At 41.8% G+C, this 27,293-nt stretch overlaps 3 protein-coding genes and 1 pseudogene across 4 annotated transcripts; 2 read left to right on the forward strand and 2 right to left on the reverse strand.

The window, feature by feature from the left end:
* The first annotated feature begins 7,369 nt into the window (after window positions 1-7,369).
* On the forward strand, window positions 7,370-8,794 carry LOC131480833 (G2/mitotic-specific cyclin-B2-like). Its single transcript, XM_058667140.1, is given in 2 exon segments — window positions 7,370-8,537; window positions 8,539-8,794. Coding segments are annotated over 2 exon segments (1,191 nt in total). The 5' UTR covers window positions 7,370-7,467; the 3' UTR covers window positions 8,660-8,794.
* Window positions 8,795-10,570: 1,776 nt separating this feature from the next.
* LOC101529501 (phosphatidylinositol N-acetylglucosaminyltransferase subunit C-like) lies at window positions 10,571-13,005 on the forward strand (annotated as a pseudogene).
* A 4,750-nt stretch (window positions 13,006-17,755) lies between these two features.
* LOC101531147 (histone H2B type 1-C/E/F/G/I) lies at window positions 17,756-24,106 on the reverse strand. Of its 2 annotated transcripts, none has more exons than XM_058667323.1 (2): window positions 23,488-24,106; window positions 17,756-17,772 (listed from the first exon to the last, which is right to left on the reverse strand). In XM_058667323.1, the coding sequence occupies exon 1, from the start codon at window positions 23,875-23,877 to the stop codon at window positions 23,497-23,499; it is 381 nt and encodes a 126-aa protein (XP_058523306.1). In that variant the 5' UTR covers window positions 23,878-24,106; the 3' UTR covers window positions 17,756-17,772; window positions 23,488-23,496. The 2 variants fall into 2 exon arrangements, with proteins under 2 accessions (XP_058523306.1, XP_004598448.1); XM_004598391.3 differs by lacking the exon at window positions 17,756-17,772 and adding an exon at window positions 22,133-22,358 and having other exon boundaries at window positions 23,488-24,104.
* A 422-nt stretch (window positions 24,107-24,528) lies between these two features.
* On the reverse strand, window positions 24,529-25,288 carry H1-4 (H1.4 linker histone, cluster member). Its single transcript, XM_004598392.3, has one exon. The coding sequence runs from the start codon at window positions 25,225-25,227 to the stop codon at window positions 24,568-24,570; it is 660 nt and encodes a 219-aa protein (XP_004598449.1). The 5' UTR covers window positions 25,228-25,288; the 3' UTR covers window positions 24,529-24,567.
* Window positions 25,289-27,293: the final 2,005 nt, after the last annotated feature.

Consider the following 27,293-nt stretch of genomic DNA (forward strand, 5'->3'; position numbering starts at 1 on the left):
CTGGAATGTCTCATGCAGAATACCTGGCAAATAGAGTATTCATCTAAACACATGAAAGTTAGCAGAATATCAGAGCCTAAAATATGTCACGTCAGCATGAAGATTGTTTTTATTTTTTAAGATTTATTATTTTTTGTTTGTTTTTATTGGAAAGTCAGATAGAGAGGGAGATCATCTTCTTCCATTGATTCACTCCCCAAATGCCCCGGTGCCAGAGCTACAAAGCGCCAGAAGCCATGAGCCTCTTCGGGTCTCCCATGTGGGCGTAGGGTTCCAAGGCTTTGGGCCGTCCTGGATGGCTGCTTTCCCAGGGCACAAGCAGGGAGCTGGGACTGGTGCCCATATGTGATCCTCGCCCACGCAAGGCCAGGACTTCAGCCACTAGGCTACCACACCAACTGAGGTAGAATACTTCGATTGACTAATCCTTCCTTTACAAGGACCAGGATCCCATATAGGTGCTGATTCAAGGCCCTGCTGCTTCGCTTCCCATCCAACCCCTGCTTTGGGTCTGGAAAAGCAGTGGAGGGTGGCCCAAAGCCTTGCCAACAGGCACCATGTGGAAGACCTGGCAGAAGCTTCTGGCTTTATATCTATCAGCTCTGCTCTGGCTGTTGAGGCCATTTTGAGAAGCGAAACAACAGATGGAAGATCTGTCTCTCCTCTCTGTAAATCTGCTTTTCTGATAAAAATAAACAAGCCTTGGTGGGAAAAAAAAGAAATATTAAAAAACAAACAAACAAACAAACTCCAAGGAAGGAATCTTCTAACAGGGAGAGAGAACTCTTTTGTGGACAATGACCTCCCTGTGCCAGAAAGAAGGAAACACTTGTCATCAGATTTGAAGAGTCAAGGTCAAAAGTCTTTGGAATAAACCTTGATAAATCAACGCTTATTTTCCTGCTATGAACTACCCTACACCAAGTACCCTTACATGTCATGATCTCGTAACTTGGTAATCTTTCTGCAATTCAGTTGTGCTCTTAAGCTTAGCTCTAACTGCCGCTTTGGGGCTTCATGTGCTCCAAAATAGAGTGGACAGCAAGCATAAAGCCCGCATCTGAGAAAGCATAAACTAAAAGGGAAACAAAGCAAAAGCAAAAACAGAACAGTTTCTAAGGAATAAAATCTGCTTATTTTCAAAGAGCTTTGCAGGGGCAGGTAGAGAAAACTACTACCAATGATTTAGGTATACATTTACCCATATTCTGGAATTTTTCCCATCTTGAACTTAAAAATGTCCCGACCTCTTCTTTTTTTTTTTTTTTTTTTTTTTTGTGCAACAGACTTTTATTTTATTTTTTTAATAAAGCAAACATTTATTAAACTATAATAAAAACATTCCATCAAATTACAAAACCTGAGCAAGAAAAACAAACGGCACATGCTTAACTGTAGTTGACATTCAAATAAAATTTGCATTCCCAAAATATTATACAGTAATTAGAAAATACCAGCCAAAGTAATATTAGGATACTTTTATGTGCAATCTCAACAAATTTGAACAGAAGCAAATTTTAACAAACGTAAATTTTACAGTGAAACATAGCAGTAGATTAAGGATCTTAACATGTTTATTTTACTGCTATTTGACACTATGATACAAAAATAAGAGGATTTACTTGACATTTTTAATAAATATCTCATGGGCTGTTGAGTGCCTTACTGGTGAAAAGATTTAACTGGCTAATCTCATCAATCCATTTTGTACATTTAGTAGGCATCATCTCTGCCCTACATAACTCTTAATGCAATTCACAGCACACAAATGGTTATCATATTAAATACATAATCAACTCGGACTTCTCAACAACGAGGAAATTAGTAAACCATCAAATGGACTGCTTACCATACACTTTCCTCATAACTAAATAACACACAAAAAAATCAAAATAATATTTGTCATCACTCTAAACTATTGCCAGCAACTGACGGAAACTGCCAATTTGCCATATTCATGTTCACAACATGCTAAATATACTCTGCTGTTACTTCATCCATGAAATGCCATCATGCCTAGAACAGAGAATTTTCACCATCTCTTGCTGTGGGACCTGACTTGCAGCAATCTATATTTAGATCAGAACTCCATGGGCACTTGATGAACTCTACCTTTCCATGTTGGCTTTCTTATATGAGACAGAATATATGGTATTTATTCTTTTGTGATTGACTCATTTCGCTGAGCATAATAGTTTCTAGTTGGGACCACCTGGTTTTGAATAGAATAATATCGTTCTTCTTGACAGCTGAATAATATTCCATTGAACAGATGTACCACAATTTTTTTAACCATTCTTCCTTAGACGCACATCTGGTTTGTTTCCATGACATTGCTATTGTGGATTGTGCTGCTGTGAATATAGGATTACAGATCCCCTTCTCGTATGCAGATTTCACTTCTGTTGGGTATATTCCTAAGAGCGGGATTGCTGGGTCATATGGCAGGTTTATTTGCAATTTTCCAAGCACTCTCCATATGGATTTCCACAATGATTGTACTAGCCTACACTCCCACCAGCAGTGAAGGAGGGTACCTTTCTCCCACATCCACGCCAGCATGTGTTGTTTTTCGAATTCTGAATGTAGGCCAGTCTCACAGGAGTTAGGTGGTACCTCAAGGTGGTTTTCATTTGTATCTCTCTGATGGCTAGAGAGCCTGAGCATCTTTTCATATATTTATTAGCTATTTGTATCTGTTCTTTTGAGAAACGTCTGTTCATTTCCTTTGCCCATTTTGCTACAGGGTTTATTTTTTCACTATCATTGGGTTTCTGAAGCTCTTTGTAGATCCTAGATATTAGTCCCCTGTCACTTGTGTAGAATGCAAAAATTTTTTCCCATTCTGTAGGTTGTTTCTTCACTTTTTTAATTGTTTCTTTTGCTGTACAGAAACTTTTTAGTTTGATATAGTCCCATTTGTTCATTTTGGATTTGATCGCCGTTGCTTTAGGCGTCTTTTCTAAAAAGTCTTTCCCTGTTCCTATATCTTGGAGTGTGTTTCCTATGTTTTCCTTTAGTAGTTTAATGGTTTCTGGGTGTAGATTTAAGTCCTTGAGCCAATTAGAGCTGATTTTTGTATAGTGCGACAGGTATGGGTCCTGCTTCTTTATTCTGCAAGCTGTTATCCAGTTGTCCCAACAGCTTTTATTGAATAGACCATGTTTTTTTACCTGGATTGTTTTCTGTTTTCTTGTCAAAGATTAGTTGACTATACATGTGTGGATCCCCTTCTGATGTTTCTATTCTGTTCCACTGATCTTCTTCTCTGTTTCTGTACCAGTACCAGACTGTTTTGATAACCACTGCTCTATAGTATGTCTTGAGGTCTGGAATTGTGATTCCTCCAGTTTGATTTCTATTTTTCAAGACAGCTTTAGCTATTCGTGGTCTTTTGTGGTTCCAGATGAACTTTTGTATCATCTTTTTTATTTCTGAGAAGAATATTGCTGGGAGTTTGATTGGGATTGCGTTGAATCTATATATTGCTTTCGGTAATATGGCCATTTTGATGATGTTGGTCCTGCCAATCCAAGAACATGGTAAGGTTCTCCATTTTTCAAGATCTTCTTCTATTTCTTTTTTAAATGATTTATAGTTTTCATCGTAGAGGTCTTTCACATCTTTAGTTAACTTAATTCCTAGGTATTTAAGATTCCTTTCCTCTATTTTAAAGGGAACTGTACTTACAATTTCTTCCTCAGTGGCGGAATTATTTGTATACACGAATGCCATTGATTTGTGTTCATTAATTTCAGAATTGGAAGATATTTTCTGCCATCATGAAGAAAGAAACAAAAAGCTGGAAGCAGAACTAGGTCAAGCTAAAAATAATATCCAAAAATTAAAAGATATGATTAAAAGGTCTAACATAAGAGTTATGGGTATTCCAGAAGGTGCAGAAAGAGAAGCTGGGATTAGAGGTGTATTCAAAGAAATAATACAGGAAAACTTCCCTAAACTGAGCAAAGAATTAGAAAATAATATACAGGAGGGCTACAGAATTCCCAACAGAGTTGATCAAAAACGAACTTCATCACGACACATGATAATCAACCTCTCCTCAGTTGAACAAAAAGAAAAAATCCTTAAATTTGCACGAGAAAAAAATCAAGTGTCATATAGGGGAACCCCAATTAAACTTACAGCTGACTTTTCAGAGGAAACGTCACAGGCCAGAAGAGACTGGAGCGACATATTCCAGATTCTAAAAGAGAAAAATTTTCAGCCCAGAATAACTTACCCTGCAAAGCTCTCTTTTGTCTTTGAAAATGAAATAAAATTCTTCCACAATAAAGAAAAACTTCAAGATTTTGTTTCATCTAAACCTGCCCTACAAATGATATTCAAGGAAGTTCCTATGAAAGAAAAAAGAAATAGTAACCATCAGAAACAAAAGCAAATTTGGAGAACATCCAACTAAAATGCTAACACAAGACCTAATTTAGAACAACACATCGCCAAAATGACAGGACCAAATTGTCCTTTATCTATAATAACGCTGAATGTAAATGGCTTAAACTCATCAATTAAACGCCATAAATTGGAGGATTGGATCAAAAAACAAAATCCATCTATCTGCTGCTTACAGGAGACGCATCTCACCAATAAAGACCAGAAAAAATTGAAAGTAAAAGGATGGAAAAAGATATTTCAAGCAAATGGTAAGGTAAGACAAGCAGGAGTAGCCATTCTTATATCAGATGACATAGACTTTGATGTGAAAAGCATCAAAAAAGACAAAGAAGGATACCATATAATGATCAAAGGATGCATCCAGCAAGAAGAGATCAGCATAATAAATGTTTATGCTCCAAATGCCAAAGCATCTAGTTACGTGAAACAAATATTAACGGGATTAAAGGGAGAAATAGACTCCAATACGATCATAGTGGGGGACCTTAATACCCCATTAACACAAATGGACAGATCAAAAAACCAGAAACTCAGCAAAGAAACGATAGAACTCATTCAAACTCTAGAGCAAATGGACTTAGTTGACATCTATCGAACCTTTCATCCTACTGACAGAGAATACACGTTTTTTTCATCAGCACATGGAACTTTCTCCAGAATTGATCATATCATAGGCCATAAATTAAGCCTTAGCAAATTTAAAAAAGTGGAAATCATATCATGCACGTTCTCAGACCACCAAGGAGTGAAGCTTGAGACCAAGAATTCGAACCACCAAGGAAGGCCTACAAACATATGGAGACTGAACAATATATTACTAAATGAGCAATGGGTTAGAGAGGAAATCAAAGGGGAAATTAAAAAATTGCTTGAAACAAATGAAGGCATCAGCACAACTTATCAGAACTTATGGGATACAATCAAGGCGGTGCTGAGAGGAAAGTTTATTTCAATTGATGCTTATCTCAAGAAACAAGAAAAGGGCCCGGCGGCGTGGCCTAGCGGCTAAAGTCCTCGCCTTGGAAGCCCCGGGATCCCATATGGGCGCCGGTTCTAATCCCGGCAGCTCCGCTTCCCATCCAGCTCCCTGCTTGTGGCCTGGGAAAGCAGTTGAGGATGGCCCAATGCATTGGGACACTGCACCCGCGTGGGAGACCCGGAAGAGGTTCCAGGTTCCCGGCATCGGATCGGCGCGCATCGGCCCGTTGCGGCTCACTTGGGGAGTGAATCATCGGACGGAAGATCTTCCTCTCTGTCTCTCCTCCTCTCTGTATATCTGTCTGTAATAAAATGAATAAATCTTTAAAAAAAAAAAAAAAAAAAGAAACAAGAAAAGCACCAAGTAAATCAGCTAATCTTACAGTTGAAGGAACTAGAAAAACAACAACAAAGCAACCCTAAGACTAGTAGGAAAAAAGAAATCATCAAAATAAGGGAGGAAATGAACCAAATAGAGACCAAGAGGACTATACATAAGATTAATCAATCAAAGAGTTGGTTCTTTGAGAAAATCAACAAAATAGACTCCCCACTAGCTCGACTAATTAAAAAAAGGAGAGAGAAAATACACATTAATAGTATCAGAAATGAGAATGGAGATGTAACAACAGATACCTTAGAAATACAAAGAATCATCAGGAACTACTATAAGCAACTATATGCGAACAAATTAGAAAACCTAGAGGAAATGGACAGATTTTTGAACTTATACAATCCACCAAAATTGAATCAAGAAGCAATTAACAATCTAAATAGCCCAATAACATGCACTGAGATTGAATCAACAATTAAAGCCCTCCCAACCAAGAAAAGCCCGGGACCAGATGGCTTCACTGCTGAATTCTACCAAACGTTTAAGGAAGAACTAACCCCAATCTTACACAAGCTTTTTCAAACAATAGAAAAAGAGGCAATTCTTCCAAACTCGTTCTATGAAGCTAATATCACTTTAATACCAAAGCCAGAGAGAGAAACAACAGAAAAAGAGAACTACAGACCGATATCCTTGATGAACATAGATGCAAAGATCTTCAATAAAATATTAGCCAACAGGATCCAACAATACATTAGGCAGATTATTCACCCGGACCAGGTGGGATTCATCCCAGGTATGCAAGGATGGTTCAACATTCGCAAAACAATAAATGTGATACATCACATCAACAAGTTGACTCATAAAAACCATATGATCCTCTCAATAGATGCAGAGAAGGCATTTGATAAAATCCAACACCACTTCATGTTAAAAACCCTAAATAAGATAGGCATAGAAGGAACATTCTACAACATAATCAAAGCAATTTATGATAAACCCAATGCCAATATCATACTAAATGGGGAAAGACCAGAAGCCTTCCTGTTAAAATCTGGAACTAGACAGGGATGTCCACTCTCACCGCTACTCTTCAATATAGTTTTGGAAGTTCTTGCCAGAGCTATTAGACAAGAAAAAGCAATTAAAGGAATACAAATTGGAAATGAAGAATTAAAATTATCGCTATTTGCAGATGACATGATTCTCTATATAGGAGAACCAAAAGACTCAGTCAAAAGACTATTGGAACTCATAAGAGACTTTAGCAAAGTAGCAGGATACAAAATTAATGAACACAAATCAATGGCATTCGTGTATACAAATAATTCCGACCTCTTCTTTTATTAGCTTATGAAGACAGTCATAAATTTCTCTAGAAAGGAAGAATTTGAAGACAATTCTCTAGACCTCATTAATTATCCATTAATCAATCATCTGTTGAGTGCTTTTCATGTGCACACTATCAGGGATTTGCACTATCTGAACATAAGATAATAACAAAAGTCACCAAATGGAAGAGAATGCTAGTCAGGCTTCCCAGGAAACAGGAATCAGTGATGGAATGCTGGATATTGATGTTACCAGCAACAATGAAAGAGTTACTTACTTCAAGCTTAAAAAAAAAAAAAGGAGGAAGCCGCTGTGCGGAGCGGGCCTAGGGAGCCGCTCCAACGGCCGCGGACGCCAGTGCCTGCCAGCTCCCCGGCCGGGCTGTGGGACTCGCCTCCGCGTCCCTCATGGCGCTGCTCCGACGCCCGACGGTGTCCAATGATGTGGAGAATATAGACGCTGGCGTTAATCCTCAAGCTAAGAGTCATGTGACTATCAGGCGTGCTGTTTTAGAAGAAATTGGAAATAGAGTTACAACCAGAGCAGTACAGATAGCTAAGAAACCTCAGAACTCCAAACTTCCAGTTCAGCCCACCAAAGCAACAAATGTCAACAAACAGCTGAAACCTACTGCTTCTATGAAACCAGTGCAGATGGAAACACTGCCTCCAAAGGGTCCTTCCCCTGTACCTGATGATGTCTCCATGAAGGAGGAGAACCTCTGTCAAGCTTTCTCTGATGCTCTGCTCTGCAAGATTGAGGATATTGACCAGGAAGACTGGGAGAACCCGCAGCTCTGCAGTGACTATGTGAAGGATATTTACGTGTACCTGAGGCAGCTGGAGCTTTTGCAATCCATCAGCCCACATTTCTTAGATGGGAGAGACATCAACGGACGAATGCGTGCTATCCTGGTGGACTGGCTGGTGCAAGTTCACTCCAAGTTTCGGCTCCTGCAGGAAACTCTCTACATGTGCGTTGCCATCATGGATCGGTTTTTACAGTTTCAGCCAGTGTCCCGCAAGAAGCTTCAGCTGGTTGGGATAACTGCTCTGCTGTTGGCTTCCAAGTATGAGGAGATGTTTTCTCCAAACATTGAAGACTTTGTTTATATCACAGACAATGCTTACACCAGTGCCCAGATCCGAGCGATGGAGACTTTGATTCTGAAAGAGCTGAAATTTGAGTTAGGTCGACCTTTGCCTTTACACTTCTTAAGGCGAGCTTCCAAAGCAGGCGAGGTTGATGTGGAACAGCACACGTTAGCCAAATACTTGATGGAGCTGACTCGCATTGACTACCACATGGTGCATTATCACCCTTCTAAGGTGGCAGCCGCTGCCTCCTGCTTGTCTCAGATGGTTCTAGGCCAAGGAAAATGGAACTTAAAGCAGCAGTATTACACAGGCTACACCGAGAATGAAGTACTGGAAGTCGTGCAGCACATGGCTAAAAATGTGGTAAAAGTGAATGAAAATAAAGTACATTGCCATCAAGAATAAGTATGCAAGCAGCAAGCTCCTGAAGATCAGCACGATCCCTCAGCTGAACTCCAAGGCCATCAAGGACCTTGCCTCCCCTCTCCTGGCCAGGGCCTAGGCGGCTCTGTCCTCATCCACACATTCTGGATTACTGGTTTAGAACTCTTAGTTTTGTACATAGTCAACTGGTCTATTTCATGAAACCTCTTCTCAGATCAATTTTCTAAGTGTAAAAATAAAGCTATTGATTTTTCTTATGGTAAAAAAAAAAGGAATAGCAAATTAATAAAGGAGTAGGAACATTAAAATACACAGATTCAGATAAGAACAACATGGCTGAATGAAAAAGCTATATGATATCATAATAAGTATCCATACGGCCTTGTGTATACATGACTACTGAACTCCCAATAATATGTGGCAACAACCTATGAAATTAGAAGTACTCTGATAGTCATGTAACAGAAAATGGAAGATGCTTACGGTTAAAAATATTTGAATCACACAATAAATAAACTATCGATTATTCCTTTATTTAACCCATACAGGGTCTACTTTGTTCAAAGAATACAGATTTTTGAACGATTGCAAAAATTCAATCCTGATCTCAGAAAATATCACAATATATGCCAAAGAATCACTTCCATACACATTGAAGTTTCATCAATAGCTAGTTAAGGAGCAATAGTAAAATTATGATTTTTTTTTGCATCATAGTAAAATTAGCGTGGTGGCCTAGAGGCTAAATCCTAGCCTTGAGCGTGCCAGGATCCCATATGGGCAAAGATTCTAAATCTGGCGGCCCCACTTCCAATCCAGCTCACTACCTGTGGCCTGGGAAAGCAGTCCAGTACAGACCAAAGCCTTGGGACCCTGCACCTGTGTAAGAGACCTGGAAGAGGCTCCTGGCTCCTGACTTTGGCTTGGCTCAGCTCCAGTTGTTGCGGTCACTTCAGGGAGTGAACCATCGGATGGAAGATCTTCCTCTCTCTCTCTCCCCCTCTCTATATATCTGATTTTGTAATAAAAATTTAAATAAATCTTGGCCCTGATGCGGTGACCTAGCAGCTAAAGTCCTCCTCGCCTTGAATGCTCTGAGATCCTATATTGCAAAAAAAAAAAAAAAAAAAAAAAAAAAAAAAAAATGGAAAAGAAAAGAAAAAAAGAAAGAAAAAAGAAAAAGAAAAAAAATCTCTTCATGTGCTTGGAAACTAAAAAAAATCATACCCATTAACACTACAGATTAAATTTTAAAATGGACAGAAAACTATGTAATATTGTGACATAAACCCAGATAATATACATATATATGTGTATATATATATATATATATAATATTAAGCAACAAGAAACAATGAAGGTTTATAAATAAATATACAACAACAGAACATAAAATAAGAAACAAGATAATAAATTAAAATAACAGAAAGGAGAGAAACTTTTAAACAAAACTGAATAGAAAAAATAGAGATGTCGGGTCAGTACAGTAGCTTAGTGGTTAAAATCCTTGCCTTGTATGCCCTGGGATCCCATACGGGTACAGGTTCTAATTCTGGCAGCTCTGCTTCCCATCCAGTTCACTTGCTTGTGGTCTGGAAGAGCAGTTGAGGATAGCTCAAAGCCTTCAGATCCTATACCTGCGTGGAAGACCCAGAAGAGGCTCCTGGCTCCTGGCTTTGGCTCTGGTTCTCAGCTCTGACTCAAATGGTGAGTGAACCAGCAGACGGAAGATCTTCCTCTCTCTCCTCCTCTCTGTATGTTCTGACTTTCCAATAAAAATAAAATAAATCTTTCAAAAAAAGAAAAAAATGGAGATGATACATAAATGAAAACCTTGTTTTCTGGGAAAAGAAAGTGATTCATTTGTGTAAATTACAGGAAATGATACAGGAATATTGATGTTGGTAGAGTGGTATAGAGGGCTGGGTCTTTAGGACATTCACAACCAATGTCAGAGTGCTGGTTTGAATCCTCGCACATCCACTTGGGATTCAGCTTCCTGCCAATGCATTTGGAGAGACAGCGCATGATGGCCCCAGTGACTGAATCACTGCCACACCTGTGGCAGACCTGGCCAGTGTTCTCAGCTCCTGTCTTCAGCAGGGCCCAGCACTGGTTCTTATGGGCACTTGTAGGGTGAACAAGCAGTGTGACAGCTCCCTCTTTCCTGACTCTCTCTGTGAACCTGCCTTTCAAATAAATCAATAAGCAAGCCTTTAAAAAATAAGGAATACTTATCTTAAAGAAAAAGGAAGAAAAAAATTACAAGAGATGGGATGGAAACTTGACATGGAGGGCTGAGTCCCTAACTATGGCAGAACCAACCCATACGGGTAGTGGTTTGTGTCCGGGCTGCTCCACTTCTGCTCCAGCTCCCTGCTTGCTGCCTGGGAAGGCAGCAAGAATCATTGGAGTCCTTAGATCTCCGCACCCGTGTGGGAGGCCTGGAGGAAGCTCTTGGCTTCTGGCTCCAGATTGGCTCATCTCTTGCTATTGTGGCCATGTGGGGAGTTAGCCACTCATGGAAGATCTCCCTGTCTCTCTTCTCTTCTGCCTACCAAATAAAAATTAAAAAAAAAAAAAGAATTACACAAGAATACTGTTAATGACACTTAGGAAAAAATTTTACTTAGCAGAAAATGATAATTTTCTAGAAACGATATTTAAAAAGTAATGGACAAATGAATAAAAATATGATTAAAGAAATAAGGTAAACACTCTCTTTTAATGTTCATTAACCCAAAGATGCCAGATATAGATGGACTTCACAAATTTTAGTAAATCTGATGAATTGAGGATCCCTATTTTACAAAAACCTGTCTCAACAAAAAATTATTCTCACACATACTAAAAAAAGAAAAAAAAACTGTATATGGCCTGGCGCAATGAATTGGCTGGCTAATCGCTTGCAAGCATTGGGATTTATTGTGGTCATTGGTTCATCTTGTGGCTGCTCCATTTCCTATTCTGTTCCCTGCTTAGGCTGAGAGTATAGTGGAGGACAGCCCAAAGCCTTGGGCCTCTGCACTCACATGAGAGATGTGGAAGAGGCCCCTAGCTTCTGGCTCCTGGCTCCTGGCTTTGGATTGTCTCAGCTCTGACATTAGCGGCCATATATGGGGAGTGAACCAGAAAACGGAAGATCTTTGCCTCCTCTCTGTAAATCTGCCTTTCCAATGAAAATAAATCCAAATCCAAACAAACTTGTACACTCTTATTATCTAAAGGGGAGGACAGAATAAAAAAATAGGTAGGTAGGAAGGAAACTGTCCCGTTTCACTAAGAGCCCCTCTCCCCCTCCTTTTTGTGAAGCTCTGTTTAAGCTCTCGATGGGAAGGAGGCAGGCGGCTGTTCTGCCCCGGCCGTGCAACTCAAGAACTTGTCTGTGTTCTGCTTTAGAGAACAAATTCATTATTGCAGCTCTAGCTTAGGTTGCTGCCTTTGAAATCAAGGAGAGGTCAGTGCAATATCATTCATAGTGCAGCACGGGATTTCCAGACAGGAATTTCTTCAAAGCTTCATAAAGAATGAGAGCACTTGGGCTTCTGTGAGGGAGGCTGAACTGGCCAGAGTGAGGAAAAGGATAGTGTGTGCCCAACTAACGCCAAAGAGGTTGGGTGGCAGAAGGTCTATCTGCTGTGAATGACAGCCCTTCTCTGATAACTGCAGGGACTGGAGTTTCCTGGAAGCGTTCTGCAAAAATATCTGTGCCCGGAAATACCAACACTGGGCTGTGGTATTTGAGTCACTTATTGTGGTACAGCAGCTGCACAGTGTCATTGCTTTTGTGATTATTTGATGCTATATGGATGAGGGTCTTCTGGCACCACACTGGCTATATTTGCCTGGTCTGGCTTCTTTACGGTTGGGTGTTTTTTTTTAATTATTATTATTTCATTGATGGAGGTGAAGGGCTGAGGAAGAGTGGACAGACCCAGTTGGTTAACCTGAAGAGAGCTTTTGTTATCATCATTTTCACTCATTATCATCATCATCATTATTATTTTTACCAGTACTAAAAATCAAGCAATCTGTCAGCACTGACTCTATCTAAGCCATGTCAGTCTTCATGGAAATAGGCCACCTTGTTTTCTTGGACTATGGCGCCAATGCTGCCATTGGATAACCGTTCTTGCTTCTATCTGAGGGGTCTCACGCTTTCCTTGGTCAGCATGAAATCAGCATGATGCCATTTGTCCCCCAGGTTTTTGGCCTGGGCCCATGTTACAGAAGAAACTGAGGTCTTGTACTCGCTGCAGGCCTGTGGGGGTTCACATTTCTGTTTGCACTTTGGGTCTCAGGAGGCCCGCTGTCCATTAGTGTTGTGGGAGCCAAACTCTCCTGATTTCCACCTCAGGTCTCTGCCCTTTCTAGTTCACTCCCCTGCAGCTTTTTAAGCAAAACATTCATGGGCCTTGGAATGAAGTTGAAATCCAAGAAGACTTCTCTAGATTCCTCAGCTAACTAACAGTGCACCATCAACTTGTTACAGTAAGTTAATGGTCCAAGCTTCTAATAAGCACACGATTGGAAGGAAAAATTCCATTCTGGAAGCAACAGACTAATGATAAGCGAGTAGAGACCAAAAGGAAAAAAAAAATAATCAAAGGTGTGGGTGTAGAAGGTACTTGTTCTTTCTATTATTTTGTGAATGAAAAAGCATTCTGTGGAATTATTGCCTCTCATTTACTATTTGCTGTAGAAAATGAAACAAGGCATCCCGTTAAAAGAAAAATCTGTGTTGAAAATGCAAGAAGGTGGAAAACCAGCGCTATGCTACTAAAGTCTATGTATAATAGAACATCATGTAGGCATTATTTCAAGAATACAAAAAAATTTAGTGGAACTTTGGTATTGGAAGAGATTAATAGACACAAACCATGCGGACATCCCACACTTGCACAGAAAGCACTTCATGGCATGACACTCTTTCATCATAACTTTTTGAACACTCTGGAGTGAGAAGAGACTGTCATAAACAGTAGTCACAATGGCTGTAACACTTACACAGACAGTTTGGAACGATCCCCATAGAATCAGAATTGAGAGTACCTAGACACTACTACTAGTCAACCTGGCCTCAAGTGGCCTTAGCAATGCCATCAGACAAGAGAAGGAAGCAAGTAGAATGAGGACACATAAGAAAACCTGATTATCTATGTTCTTGAAAATGATGTAATTGTCAACATAAAAGTCCCAAAGAATTTGTAAACAATTTAATCAGTTGATCCCATTCCTATCCAGCTCTCTTCGGCCTAGGGAAGCAGTAGAAGATGGCCCAACTCCTTGGGACCTGCACACACTGGGAGACCCAGAAGAGGTTCCTGGCTCCTGGCTTCAGATCAGCTCAGCTATGACTATTGTGGCCTCTTTGGGAGTGAACCAGCAGATGGAAGAGCTTTCCTTCTCTATAAGTCTGCTTTTCCAATAAAAATAAACAACCCTTTAAAAAAATCCAAATATATGGATAAAACTATGACATTTTATTGAAGGAAACAACATCGACTGAGACTACTACATACTGTACTACTACGTTAACAATTTGTGAAGACTCAATATGGTAACATGTTCTTATAGTCCAAAATAACCTAAAAATTCAATGTTATGCCAAACATGCTCTACTAAATATTTTGTGTGGCGTTGTAAAACTCACAATCATAAATAGATAGTCAATATGGTAAAAAGAAAAGAACAGTTGTGGGCTTCAACAATATTCACAGAGATGTATACATGCATGATAATTAAGTCTTTGGCGATGTGCAGGTACAGACAGATAAAAGAGTTCTCTGGTTTAATGCTCAGCTCCCACGGTTATCCAAAGAAATCTGGTTGAATGCCTGCAATACCGAGTAGTGGGTTTGCCTGCATTTATGGAATGAGGGTGGTGAGGAGACATCACTGAAAATGGAGAGATGGTGGTTGAGTGGGTGTCTATGTGGAACAGGGAGAGGAATGCCTCTGTAGCGTTGTTATTACAGCGAGAACAAAGGAATACTCACTGGTCTTGTGAAAAGCAAGGTCTTGTCTGTCTTAGAGAGAGAGAAACAGAGCGAGAGAGATCTCCCATCCATTGGGTCACACCCCAAATAGCCACCACAGCCAGGGCTGAGCTAAACCCAAGCCAGGAGCCAGAATCCCACTCTGGGACTCCCAGGTAGGTGCAGGGTTCCAAGGACTTGCGCCATCCTCTACTGTTTCCCAGGCCATAAGGAGGAAGCCGGATGGGAACTGGAGCAGCCGGAATATGAACTGATGCCCATTTGGTATGTCGGCACTTGGAAGGGGAGGATTTAGATATAGGCCCCTTTATCAGTCTCTAAGACTTAATGCATTGCCTAAGGGAGCCTGGAGCTAATTCAGCTTGGGTAGAGCGCCCTCTGCTGTTGTTAATGTGTATGACACTGGTATCACTACTCAAGGCCCAAGGCGAAACTGCATGACAGTATATAGCCATGTTAAGACTAAATGAGTTAACATTTAGAAAGCACTTAGAATGTGTCTGGGAATTTTTAAGAAAAATGTAAATAAAAAGAACTCAGAAGTAGTGGCTCCATTCACCTTAAGCTGCGGTGTCTTTCTTGGCCTCTAGGCATTAAGATTGTGTAGATTCCGTTCTCTACTTGATAACAACAGTAACAGCAGTATTCACATTACAGAAACAGTATCACATCTTAGAATGCTCTCGCCCTATAAATTTTATTTTTCCTTTTGATTTTGCAAGACATTTTATTTTGACGAGCTTCTGCAAGAACTGTGGGTCCTATGCACTGTGCCAGCTACTGTATATTGATCCGTATGCATCTGAAGGTGACATTTTAAAATGTAGTTAATCAGGAAATAAGAACGATAGCCAGTCTCTCACACACACACACACACACACACGAATCCTTACGGGACGACCTACAAACAGATCCTCCTGCTTGCTCACTCCTTGGTTTGCGATGTGAAAAAGAGATGGGGAGGAGATAAAAAGCCCAAGGTAAGGCTGTTTCTCTGCCTTTCGGTCATTGAATTGTGTTTAAAGGGATTGGAGACTCTTCACAAAGGCCTTCTAGAGAGGGACCAATCCCTAGCAGCCAGCCACCTGCAACTTGAGGACGCAGGCGACTGGATCAAGGCACCCTCCAGGCTGCCCCATACGGAGCCGGGGTGGCTGCGCGCAGCGTGAGCCTTAGGTGGGCTCTGTCCTGGGGTGCCGGGGCAAGGCGGGAGTCCAGGCACCTGCCTGGGGAGGGACTGTGTTTTGCGAGCCGGAATGGAGAGGCGTGGCTGCACGGGCCCTGAAAGCTGGCGTGGAGGAGTGTGATTCGTTCTTCACTGCTGCGTAGCCATACCAGGAAGATGGTGCCCTCTGCTCTTTCCAGGACCTCTCCAGTTTACATCCTTTGTGATCTGGGAGGGAAGGGATGGAGCTCCGTGGTTATTGATAACCTCATTTCAATTAAGTTCCATGTCTTTTAAAACACTTCTTTTTTCACTTGTGGTGCTCTGATCAGCAGTGTCAACATCACTCTGGTGATTTAGAAATGCAAATTACCAAAATCTCCTCCAGATTTAACAGAAACTATGCAGGTAACTTCCAGAAATCTGTGTTTTAAAAACTCCTTCTGGGTTCTGGCGATGTGGCCTAGTGGCTGAGGTCCTTGCCTTGAACGCCGCGCGGGAGCCCATATGGATGCCGGTTCTGATCCCGGCAGCTCCACTTCCCATCCAGCTCTCTGCTTGTGGCCTGGGAAGGCAGTCATGGATGGCCCAGAGCCTCAGGACCCTGCACTCGTGTGGGAGACCCGGAGGAGCTCCGGGATCCTGGCTTCGGATTGGCTCAGCACTGGCTGTTGCAGTCACTTGGGAGGTGAGTCATCCGACGGAAGATCTTCCTCTCTGTCTCTCCTCCTCTGTGTATATCTGACTTTGTAATGAAAATAAAATAAGTCTTCAAAAAAAAAAAAAAAAAAAAACTCCTTCTGGTTATTTTTATGCAAACTCAGTTTGGTAGCAGCTTCCAAATACTTGTGTTTACCTTAAGCCCAGTGTGAGATGTGCTCTCTCAAATAGCAGCTAAGCTAAACTAACTTTTTGTTTGCCTTCAGGATTGTTACTTTGGGTAAGTAGATATGTATGTAGGTGAGTAGGTACATAGAAAGTGTCTAGAACGGGGAGGTCTTAGGAGGAAGATTAGATTGAACAATGAATACAGTCTCCCCTCCTTCCATCCCAAGCCATGCTCTCTAAGAATGAAGATTATTCTTGGCAGCCAGAGAGTGAAAGGACACTTAGTGTGAACCGGGGGAGATCTGCAGAGGAACTTCACTCACTGTAATGTAGTACAAGTCAGCCTCATTGGATGCAGACTGACAAATGGTGTTCAATGGGAAAGAACGGGAGACGTGTAATTGTGTTCAGGATACCGTCCAGGGCTACCCTGCTCTTCCATTACGAGATGGATGCCCTCCGTTTCCCATCAACATGGTTATTTAGGAGCAGATCTGTTGAAATACAAAATTTCTTGAGTGAAAATTATATCCTTGGGGTCTGTATAAGACCAAGTGTTGATTGTTTAGTGTCTCAAACCCAGCAAGACACATCTTTAAAAATATGCTTTTGCCTTGTTTTAGATTCAGCTATTTTAATTCAACAGCAGCATCAATTAAAAGCAAGAAAAGTTTTGGCTGGCAGCAATGGAGAATGGCCCAAAGTTCTTAGACCCTGTATTTGTGGGAGACCCAGGGGAAACTTCTGGTTCCTGGCTTCTGATCAGATCAGCTCCGGTGGCTGCGGCCATGGCAGTGAACGGGCAGATGGAAGATCTTTCTCCCCATCTCACCTTCTCTCTGTAAATCTAACTTTCCAATAAAAATAAGCAAATCTTAAAAAATAGTATGCACGATTCCAATTCTCAGCAGATTTTATTAATCATAGCAATTCATTTACAAATTTCCTGCCATTCTCCAACTTATACTTTTCCTAACAATCAGATTTTGTGGTAAATAGTCTAACAGAGAAAGCAAATTCTATTTTTTGTCCTTTGGGAAACAAAATGACAAAGCTAAAGCTGTTTCACTCGTGTGGGCGTATCCATGTGCAGTGGAGTAGGCTGGGTGGAGTCTGGGTGGGGACTCATCAGTCATTCTTGGGCAGCTCAGAATTTTCATACTTTGCATTGTCCATAGTCAGATACGTATTTCCAGTCACGTTGTGCATTCATTTCTCCTCTGCATCTGTATCTCTCCCCTGAATAAAGAAACAAACAAAAAAGATGTGTTAGGTACCATTTTGCCATCAACATTAGTATTTTCTAAACAAAGAAAAGGGATTTTAAACATGTGTTTGTATATTTATACTATCTAGATTCTCTGTTCCAGTGTTATTCCCTATGCTTTAGTCACTCTTAGGTTTAAAAATACTGGCTAAAACATGCTCAGTCAAGAGAGAGCCCTAATGGCTTGCATAGTTTTTGTCTTTCACCAAGGCCTTTAACAATGTTTCTCATTCTTTGGAAATCTTCAGGCTATAAACTTCAGCTCATATGGATACCAACAAACTCACTCAGCACTGTGTTTATCTCAGATTCAGAAAAACAGAGTGTAGTAAATACATTGTTACATATTGGGAAGTTAAGAAACAACCCTAATCAGGCAACATCAACTATAGAATTCAGGGGCCTCCGAATTACTCTCAGCTGTGAACATTTAGTAATAAAATGATTCAGAACTAATACAAATCTGTTCTACTCAAGGTGACACTTTACTAAAGCCCAAGGATCCAAACCAAAAGCAGCTGAGGAAGAGGACACAGGAGCAGAATATAAGAGTGCTTCAAACACAGAAACAGCTCTGAGCAGACAACAATAAAACACATTCCGAGCATGACAACCAGTCACATTTCCTGTCTAGACTTTTGTTTATTGGGCCTCAGTCATGAAGTTATGACTTTCACAGTATGGAGCTCTCATCTCCAGCAGTGGAGCAGACACAGCAGGGTACAAAACTCCCACCAGAAACCGTGTTGTAGTCTTAGGAACATACTTCTATCAGGCAGCATGTTGCTCTGGCTTGGAGATCACTTGTCAGGTAAGCACCAAAGCCAGATGTTTCTAAGAGCAAAGTTAATTTTTCACTGCACATAGTTTCAAGGCAAAGGGTATATTTGTACCTTTAAGTTAGGTGTCTATTAGTTTGATGAGTGTTTGTATTTTATGGTTGTTCTAATGCATTCTTTTGAATATTTACATCAGCAATGAATATTTTGTGTACTTTATTCAGATGAACAGCCTTATGTAGTGACCTCAACTCTTTAACCCCTGTTCCCTAGTTCTTCTACTACACCCTTGCTCTAGAGGAAAGAAGGCTTAGGAGAGGTAGTGATCTGCTTTGGGGATGGGGAATTCTTGAACTTTGCCTTGGCAGCACAATCAGTGCTAACTAGCAAAAGAAGTGTCTTTCCATCACACTAGCACAGCTGCACCTAAGCAGCTTGTCCCTCCATAAACTGACATTTCTCACATGGCAATTACAGGAACAGGGGTTGTAGAAAAGTAAGGAGCTTTAAAAATGTGTAAGTTTATTCTCATTTTATTTGACAAAGAGAGAACAAGAGGTGCACATTAGCAGGAATGCTATTGGAAGAAAAGAGGGAATTAGAAGTAGGTACTCCACAACCTCACAACAACAAATACCTACCCCTCTATCTAGTGTTTGAAGCACAACTAATTTTCACATCTGAGGATTCTTCTTTAGATCATCATCAAAAAAGTTTATTACAAAAATTTTTTAAATGCAATTTTATTTTTCTGTATCTGGGGGAAGCAGGGAGATAAAGGGAGAAGTCCCACCCAACCTCCCACCCTTCCCAGGGTCCCTGACGTGGGGCATGCTCTGAGGGCACTGCTCAAGTGGTTTTGAGAGTTCAGCAGTTCTGAATTTCTGCCAATCTCACTATTCCAAGCATGATGAAATCTCCAGAATCCACTGGCTGACATAATCCATCTTAAAGTCTTCGTTTGTCCAGATTTTCACTGCCAACATGTGGCTGGGGTACTTGATAGATTTGTTCTGTCCTCCGTCTACACCTGAGGATTCTAAACATAAAAAAGATGTGTTGGTATTAAAATATGGTCAGAAATGTTTTTACATTCCTTACTACAAAAGTAGAACCTAGTGACCCTGGTGTGTGCCAGATATGAGAGATTTGCTTACCATAATAGAATGTGGCAAAAGGAATAGGTAAGTCTTGCAAACCACGGTCACAAAAGGGATGGGTGGCTTCTTTCTTCCACTCTTCTTTCCACTCTGATTTCTTTTTCTAGGGAATACCAGTTGCTATGTTTGAAGATAATCATCCCAAACTGAAGTCTCCAGAAAGCAGCCAGCTTAAAAGTGCGCATTTGCCAGGGTTTGGTCTTGGGAGGGGTTCCTCCAGCTACAGTCAAGGACAGGAAGACTGCAGTGTGTGCCTTTTACTTCCACCTCCAGAGATGGGCTTGTCCATAACCAATCCCCTCAGCCATTTCTAGATTCCTGGCCCACACAAACTCAATGAGATATTAAATATTCATTGATTTATACTGCTCACTTTTGTGATTATTAAACAGAGACTCACAACCACACTAAAGTTTATGAAGCTACTATTAATGAAAAAAAGTGGATAAACGTAAACCCAAAACAGAAACTCACAGAACTGGTTTTTATTCATGGAAGAAAAATCTTGTGAAATATTAACATTTCTCCAACCATAAAAATAGTAATACAATATGACTATCTAAAGCTATACGCACAGATATTTCTAAATCATAAAATAGCAAAGCCACTTCTACGAAAAGAAGGAACAAGATAATGGTGCTTGATATCATGTCCAATATGATGTATCTATCTGATGTGTTTGTGATTGTAGCTAACGAAAGATGATAAAAGCAACTAATGAAGCTTATTAGGATTTTAAAAAAATGGTGAAGGCAGATAGATAAAGAAATATCCAATTATCTCTCAGACTTTCAAACAGTGCTGTAATCAGGCCCCATCTGTCATGGAACAGAAAGCATGACTTGGCAAAAGTTACTTCATTTTAAGGAGATTTATAGCTTAACTCAGAGCTACATGACCGCCTCCTTTTTGTTTTGTCATTTTTTAACTTATTTTTAATTATGAGCAAATCCAACAGATCTAGAAAATTCTGTCGTTTTTAAAATCTCACATCTGCATCATTCTTTCTTTTCTGATGCTATTACATGCACGTCAGATTATTTTAATATCAAGTCCAGCTCTCTTAAACTCACCTGTTCATTTGTCTCTCTCTGCGTTGCTATAACTGGTTAATACGTGTTTTCACAATTAATTTTTCTTCTGAATCCAACTTGACTGTTCAACCCAGACAGTAAGCTTCTACTTTTAATTTTGCATTGTGATTCTATAGGAATATTTATTTTCTGGAATTTCTATTTGGTTCTTTTGTTAGAGCTGTGTGATCATTTGTATTTTTAGTCTCTCAGCATGTTTTGAAAAGCCTCTAAGAGGTTGAAGTGAGCCATTGGAAGTTTGTATTCAGTTTTCTGTTTTGTTTTGTTGAACTCCTTTTGCTGCCATATGCCCATTGCTCTCATTCATTCCTTCTTGTTTTATAGTATCTTTGGTTACTTCTGACTGTGAAGCTGCTTATGTGTTGTCTTTGATAGTCTGTGAGAATTTTTGAGGCCTAAACTAAACCTTGTTCCTCTTGAGGTGATTTGTATTTCCTTCTATCAGGTGCTCAGGGATAGGAAATCAGCCTAGAACAAGGTTATGTTAAATTTTCAGCTGGGATGTTTTTATTTTATGTGGTATGAATTCTGGAAACAGTAAATCAAGGTTGGCTTATAGTCCAAATCTCAGTGACAGAATCGGCTACGTTCGGGACCAAGGTTCACAGGTGACTTCAGGAGCAGGCAGGGGTCTTTGTGTGTATCCTGGGCTCACCTCTGCACCGGAGGCGATGGCTTTTGGTTTGCTGCCCCAGTTGCAGTGGTAGTGGTCCAGATTTGTCAGCTGCCACACCATGATTACTCCATGTAACACCTCAAAAATTTTATCTTACATTCAGGTAAAAGTCAGCTCTTCAGCTGGGATTTTATGCGGATAAATTTGTGAGCCTCAAGTCTTTTAGTCATATTCTGTTGCTTTTTAAGAATAATACTACTAAAAAAAAAATGAGGCTTTTATTTGTCCAACAGGTGCCATGCTCGTTATGAAAGATGTGCCTCTGTAATTCATAAGTCCGTATTTGTTTGCGAAAGTCAGCACCTCAGGATTTCTACGTTCATTCCTCCCTCATCCAGTCTGACCCTCCACCTCCAAGTCCAGCGTCCCTGAACCCAGCACTGACAACCTTTTACCACCTCATTTTACTTCTGTGCAACAAACACCTCCCTTGCAAGAACAAACACATCTCCTGCCAGAAGGGGTTATTTATTCTGTTTTCCTCCATGATAGGAACTCGGGGCATAAATGCAAGAAGGGGTGAACTATGTTGAAAAATGGGTCTTGGATGACATAAAATTTGGATTACTGCAGGCAAGCATCTTAAAACAAATGACGTATTGGGTGTCTCTCTTTATCCAAAGCAGTTTTTTTTAATCATTTATTTATTTTTTATTGGAAAATCAGATTTATAGAGAGAAAGATCTTTCATCCACTGATTCACTCCCCAAGTGGTTGCAATGGCCAGAGCTCAGCTCCGAGCTGATCTGAAGTCAAGGGCCAGCAGCTGCTTCCGGGTCACTCATGCAGGCACAGGATCCCAGGGCTTTGGGCCGTCCTCTATTGCTCTCCCGGGCCACAAGCAGGGTGCTGAAAGGGAAGTGGAGCAGGTGGGAAACAAACAGATGCCTATATGAAATTCCAGCACATGCAAGGCCAGGGCCTTAGCCACTAGGTTATCACACTGGGCCCTATCCAAAGCATTTTAGAATTGGATTTTGCCAAAACCATCTTGCTCCCCTTACTCACCAGCTCAGTGTCAAACCTAAGCACACTCAATTACAAAGTAATTAAACCAGAAAACCTTTGTACTATTTCTGTGGTGAAACATTGTTTTTAGCCATCATTTAGTATTACATATTGGAGAGCAAAAAAAGAATAAATGTAATGGAAAAGGGAAAAAGAGAAGACCTGAACGTTAATAGGGGGTTTCACCAAGCTTGTGCTTGCTTTAGTGCTCAAGCACTCAGCACAAAATCCCAGGCCAACATCAGGGGCAACCTGGGAGGCTTGTGTGAGAGCTCTCAACTTCTTTATTTATCTGTTTTCACTTAGCTACCAATAACAACTTATTTCTCAAATCCCGTCACATAAAAGCCTCTAAAGTACTGCAATGAATAGATTACCCTTAGAACTGAATCCACAGTTGCTGAAGGACTCTCCCGTTCCAATCCTAATGCAGAAGATAGAGCTAATAAAATCATTACACCCGTCCGCACACCATTTGAGATGAGACGAGTTAACAGTTTAATAAAAAAGGGTGGAAAAAAACCCCAGAAAAACATAAAGAAAAAAAGGGTTAATAGTTTAATACTGAGTAGTTACTATTAACAATAGCTATTGATTTCATCTTGGATGAACCGAAAGACTCAGGCTATTTTGTCGCTGTGTTTTGCGTCACTAAAAATTACCCTAAGTCCTTTCCACCATCCCTCAGACCTGTAAGGTGCACTGAGGGAGACAATGTGACACAGCTGCCAATTTGAATCCACTTTGAGTTCTTATTCTTTTCTATAGTTTTCTGGTATTCAGACATTGGCTATGCAGAATTTTCCCAAAGTGAGCACTCAGCATCTTTGGTGGTTATTTTCTTACAAGTACCTCTTACACAGCAGTGATACATCAACTAGTTGGTAGCATGAAGAGAATTACAACTCATTTATTGAAAGCATGCGTGGCTCTGAAAAGAGCCTTTGCGGTTAGGTATAAAGACGCTTACGTGCAGAGTCTACTTGGAGCTGGTGTACTTGGTGACGGCCTTGGTGCCCTCAGACACGGCGTGCTTGGCCAGCTCGCCGGGCAGCAGCAGGCGCACGGCCGTCTGGATCTCCCGGGACGTGATGGTCGAGCGCTTGTTGTAGTGCGCCAGGCGCGACGCCTCGCCCGCGATGCGCTCGAAGATGTCGTTGACGAACGAGTTCATGATGCCCATGGCCTTGGACGAGATGCCCGTGTCCGGGTGCACCTGCTTGAGCACCTTGTACACGTAGACCGAGTAGCTCTCCTTGCGGCTGCGCTTGCGCTTCTTGCCGTCCTTCTTCTGCGCCTTGGTCACTGCCTTCTTGGAGCCCTTCTTCGGCGCAGGAGCGGACTTCGCTGGCTCAGGCATTGTAACCCTAAATATTGCGCCAGTAAGCAACACCTGAGAAAATAATTAGTCCGAGAACGCCACACTCATTTATAGCTGCGGTATTCAAATGAGGATTGTAAATTTTCGCTTATGATTGGGCTAATGTTGAGTGTGTCGTCACAAATGCGAATTCAAACGACACTTACAGATCTAGGTTTTCATTGGCTATCTTGCTGTTTCACCTCCACCCAATCAGAAAGCAGAGACTAAACTACCCAATGCTACTATAAACACCCTTGTTCCAGCCAGGCCAAATTTCATCAAAATCAAGAGTGCGGTGAACTACCTTAATATGAGAATATGTGCTCCTCTAACGTTTGATCTGGCCAACGAGATTCCTAACATCTGCTACGTAACGGGGGAGTTGGGCATCTAAATCCCCCTTCAAGCTGGCACGCCTGACAGTTTGTAGTTCCTAAAACTAACATCTAGATGTATACCTAGTGCTCCAAACCCACCGCGCTCGGTGGGTCACCCCGTTTGCTGGAGCAAGACCCAACCACCGGACCATCCAGCCTGGTAACCCGACTCCGCGCCCAGGCCCGCCCATATGGCCTCCCTCACCACGCCCCCAAAATGTGTTGCTACAGCTCTTTTCCTTGAGATCTGTGGGTGGCTCTGAAAAGAGCCTTTGGGTTGTGATCAGCTAAGCAGTTGGCCAAAGAACTTTTATTTCTTCTTCGCGGGCGCCTTCTTTGGCTTAGCCGTCTTGGGTTTGGCAGCCTTGGGTTTAGACGCTTTGGGCTTCACAGCCTTGGCCTTTGCCGGGCTCTTGGGCGCCTTCTTGGGCTTCGCTGCTTTGGCCTTCTTTGGGCTCTTTGCCTTTTTAGCTCCTGCAGCAGCCGCTGGCTTCTTCGCTTTCTTTGGAGTCTTCTTAGCGCCCTTCTTTGGGGTCGCGGCACTCGTCGCCTTCTTGGGCTTCTTAGCCGCACCCGCAGACTTCTTGGGTTTGGCCGCGCCCGCCTTCTTAGGCTTGGGCTTGGCTTCCCCGGAAGCCGCCTTCTTGTTGAGCTTGAAGGAGCCGGAGGCGCCGGTGCCCTTGGTCTGGACCAGGGTGCCCTTGCTCACCAGGCTCTTGAGCCCCAGCTTGATGCGGCTGTTGTTCTTCTCCACATCGTAGCCGGCGGCCGCCAGCGCTTTCTTGAGCGCGGCCAGAGAGACCCCGCTGCGCTCTTTGGAGGCGGCCACAGCCTTGGTGATGAGCTCGGACACCGGGGGCCCGGACGCCTTGCGCTTTGCGGCGCCTGCAGACTTGCGGGCCTTCTTCTTGACGGGTGTCTTCTCGGCAGGGGCCGGAGCTGCAGGCGCGGCGGGCGCAGTCTCGGACATGATGAGGGCGGGTGTAAGGAGAGCACTTCGAGCCGGAAGCAGAGACACTGGCCGGGACTCGGGCCGCGGCGCTGCGCCCGCGCGTTTATATAGGGCGGAGCTGCACCGTGATTGGTGCGCTGTCCAGCCCGCCTCGCTGGCAGCCGCAGAGTGTCCTCTCGGATCCCGAGTTGTGTTTGTTACACCTCAAAAAAAGCCAAAAATATCAAAATTCTCTGCACCGAATTGCTCGGTTTCTCATGGGTAAGGATCCTCGAAGTCTCGGGCTTCACGCAGATCTCAAATACTGCGGAAAGCACCACACCTTGTGCCAAAAACTGGCAATATTTCTCGCCGTGCTCGGCAAATTTCAACTCCAAGAAACAAAACTTTCTATTTTCTTTCTAAATTATAAACTGAACTTTCACTGTAGAGTTTTCTGACCTCCAAAACCTGATTCTCCAAGTGGTTAGGTTATTATATGTCCAAAAAGCATGTTGCTAGCATTAAGATTTTTATTACAAATCTGCACTTAAGTGAGGGAAGTAACACAGGCTCCTCGGAGAGTCCTGCCTATTGAGCCGAGGGCATTTGAGTTCATCAAACTGGTTTAGTTGAAGGCTAAACAAATTATTGCTTATTTAGGGTTTAATTCTGGACCATTGGGACATCAACCTGTGTATCCATGGTTTTATTTTTGTCCAATCCATCTGGGGTTTTAAACAATTCTTTGGGATATTTCTTTTCGTTTCTGCTCCCAAGGGTTGGGGGCGGGGCTGTTGCCTTTCTCTTCTCTGGACAACTGCTCCAAAGGTTGGGAGACCTTGAATTCAGGATATTTGGAAAGGAAATGGAGTACAAAGCATACTCAGGGAACAGAACTGAAAACTAATTCATTTTCAAAAAGCATGCACATAATGTTAATAAAGTCACTGGAACTGGAGGTGCCGTTTCCTTGGAGCAATATGTCTGCAGTCGTGCTAGTGCCTCGGCCATGATGTGGATCAAATTCAGACTATATTATTTAGAATTAAAAGTCAGGTATAGAGAACACACGAAAATAAATGAGAAGTGTAAATCGGAACATGTCTGTTCCGATTGTTGCGAAAACCAGATTCTATTACTGCTGAACGGTTGATGAATGGTCAGTCTCTTACTCACCATATATGGTTTCAATCCGCTGAAAATGATGGCACTCCTTAAAAAAGAAAATAAATGACATGTAAGGCATGAATGATACGTTCAAATTTCATTCTCAAAAGCAGAACTGGATAGATTGTCTGTGCTAACTTGTTGTTGCTATCTGAAAACACCCTTTGCAAACTGTCAGGAAAGAATTTTTGTCTGCATCTGTGTTTTAACTCAGTTATACAACCAAGGAAAAGCACAGTGCTTATCAGTTGACAGTGAAGCACCACAAAATTATTTCTGGAAAATAGTCTGGGTGGAATGGTCTTTTACAACTTGGGGTTTGGCGCGGTAGCCTAGCAGCGAAAGTTCTTGCCTAGCAAGTGCTGGGATCCCATATGAGCGCCGGTTCTAATCCTAGCAGCCTGCTTCCCATCCAACTCCCTGCTTGTGGCCTGGGAAAGCAGTGGGGTACTGCCCGAAGTCTTGGGACCCTGCACCCGCGTGGGAGACCAGGAAGAAACTCCTGGCTCCTGGCTACGGATCTGTGCAGCTCAGGCTGTTGCACTCAAATGGGGAGTGAACCATCAGACGGAAGATCTTCTTCTCTGTCTTTCCTCCTCTCTATATATCTTCCTTTCCAATCAAAATAAATAAATCTTAAAAAAATACTTATAGTGGCTCGTGCTTTAAGTTGACACAATTCTGTTCTGTGGAAATGGTTGATTGTAAGATGGCATTGGCTTTACCTTCTTTAGTTCCATTGCCCCAAATTTTGCAAGAAAGGCACTTCAGCAATGTTGAAGCAAACACACAAATGCACAAAATGAAACATAACTTTGATATACTTGTGAAAGAGTTCAAAATGATCTGCTTTAAACTAATGCTGAGAGATACAAAAAGCAGACAAGTAGAGGCTGGCACTGTGGTGTTGTGAGTAAAGCTGCCGCCTGGTGCTG

This window comes from Ochotona princeps, chromosome 1 (assembly GCF_030435755.1).
Source record: "Ochotona princeps isolate mOchPri1 chromosome 1, mOchPri1.hap1, whole genome shotgun sequence".
Classification (NCBI taxonomy): Eukaryota; Metazoa; Chordata; class Mammalia; order Lagomorpha; family Ochotonidae; genus Ochotona; species Ochotona princeps.

Excerpts from the sequence above, each read along its gene's own strand:
- H1-4 (XM_004598392.3), bottom strand. The coding sequence starts at position 25,227 with ATGTCCGAGACTGCGCCCGCCGCGCCTGCAGCTCCGGCCCCTGCCGAG.
- LOC101531147 (XM_058667323.1), bottom strand. The coding sequence starts at position 23,877 with ATGCCTGAGCCAGCGAAGTCCGCTCCTGCGCCGAAGAAGGGCTCCAAG.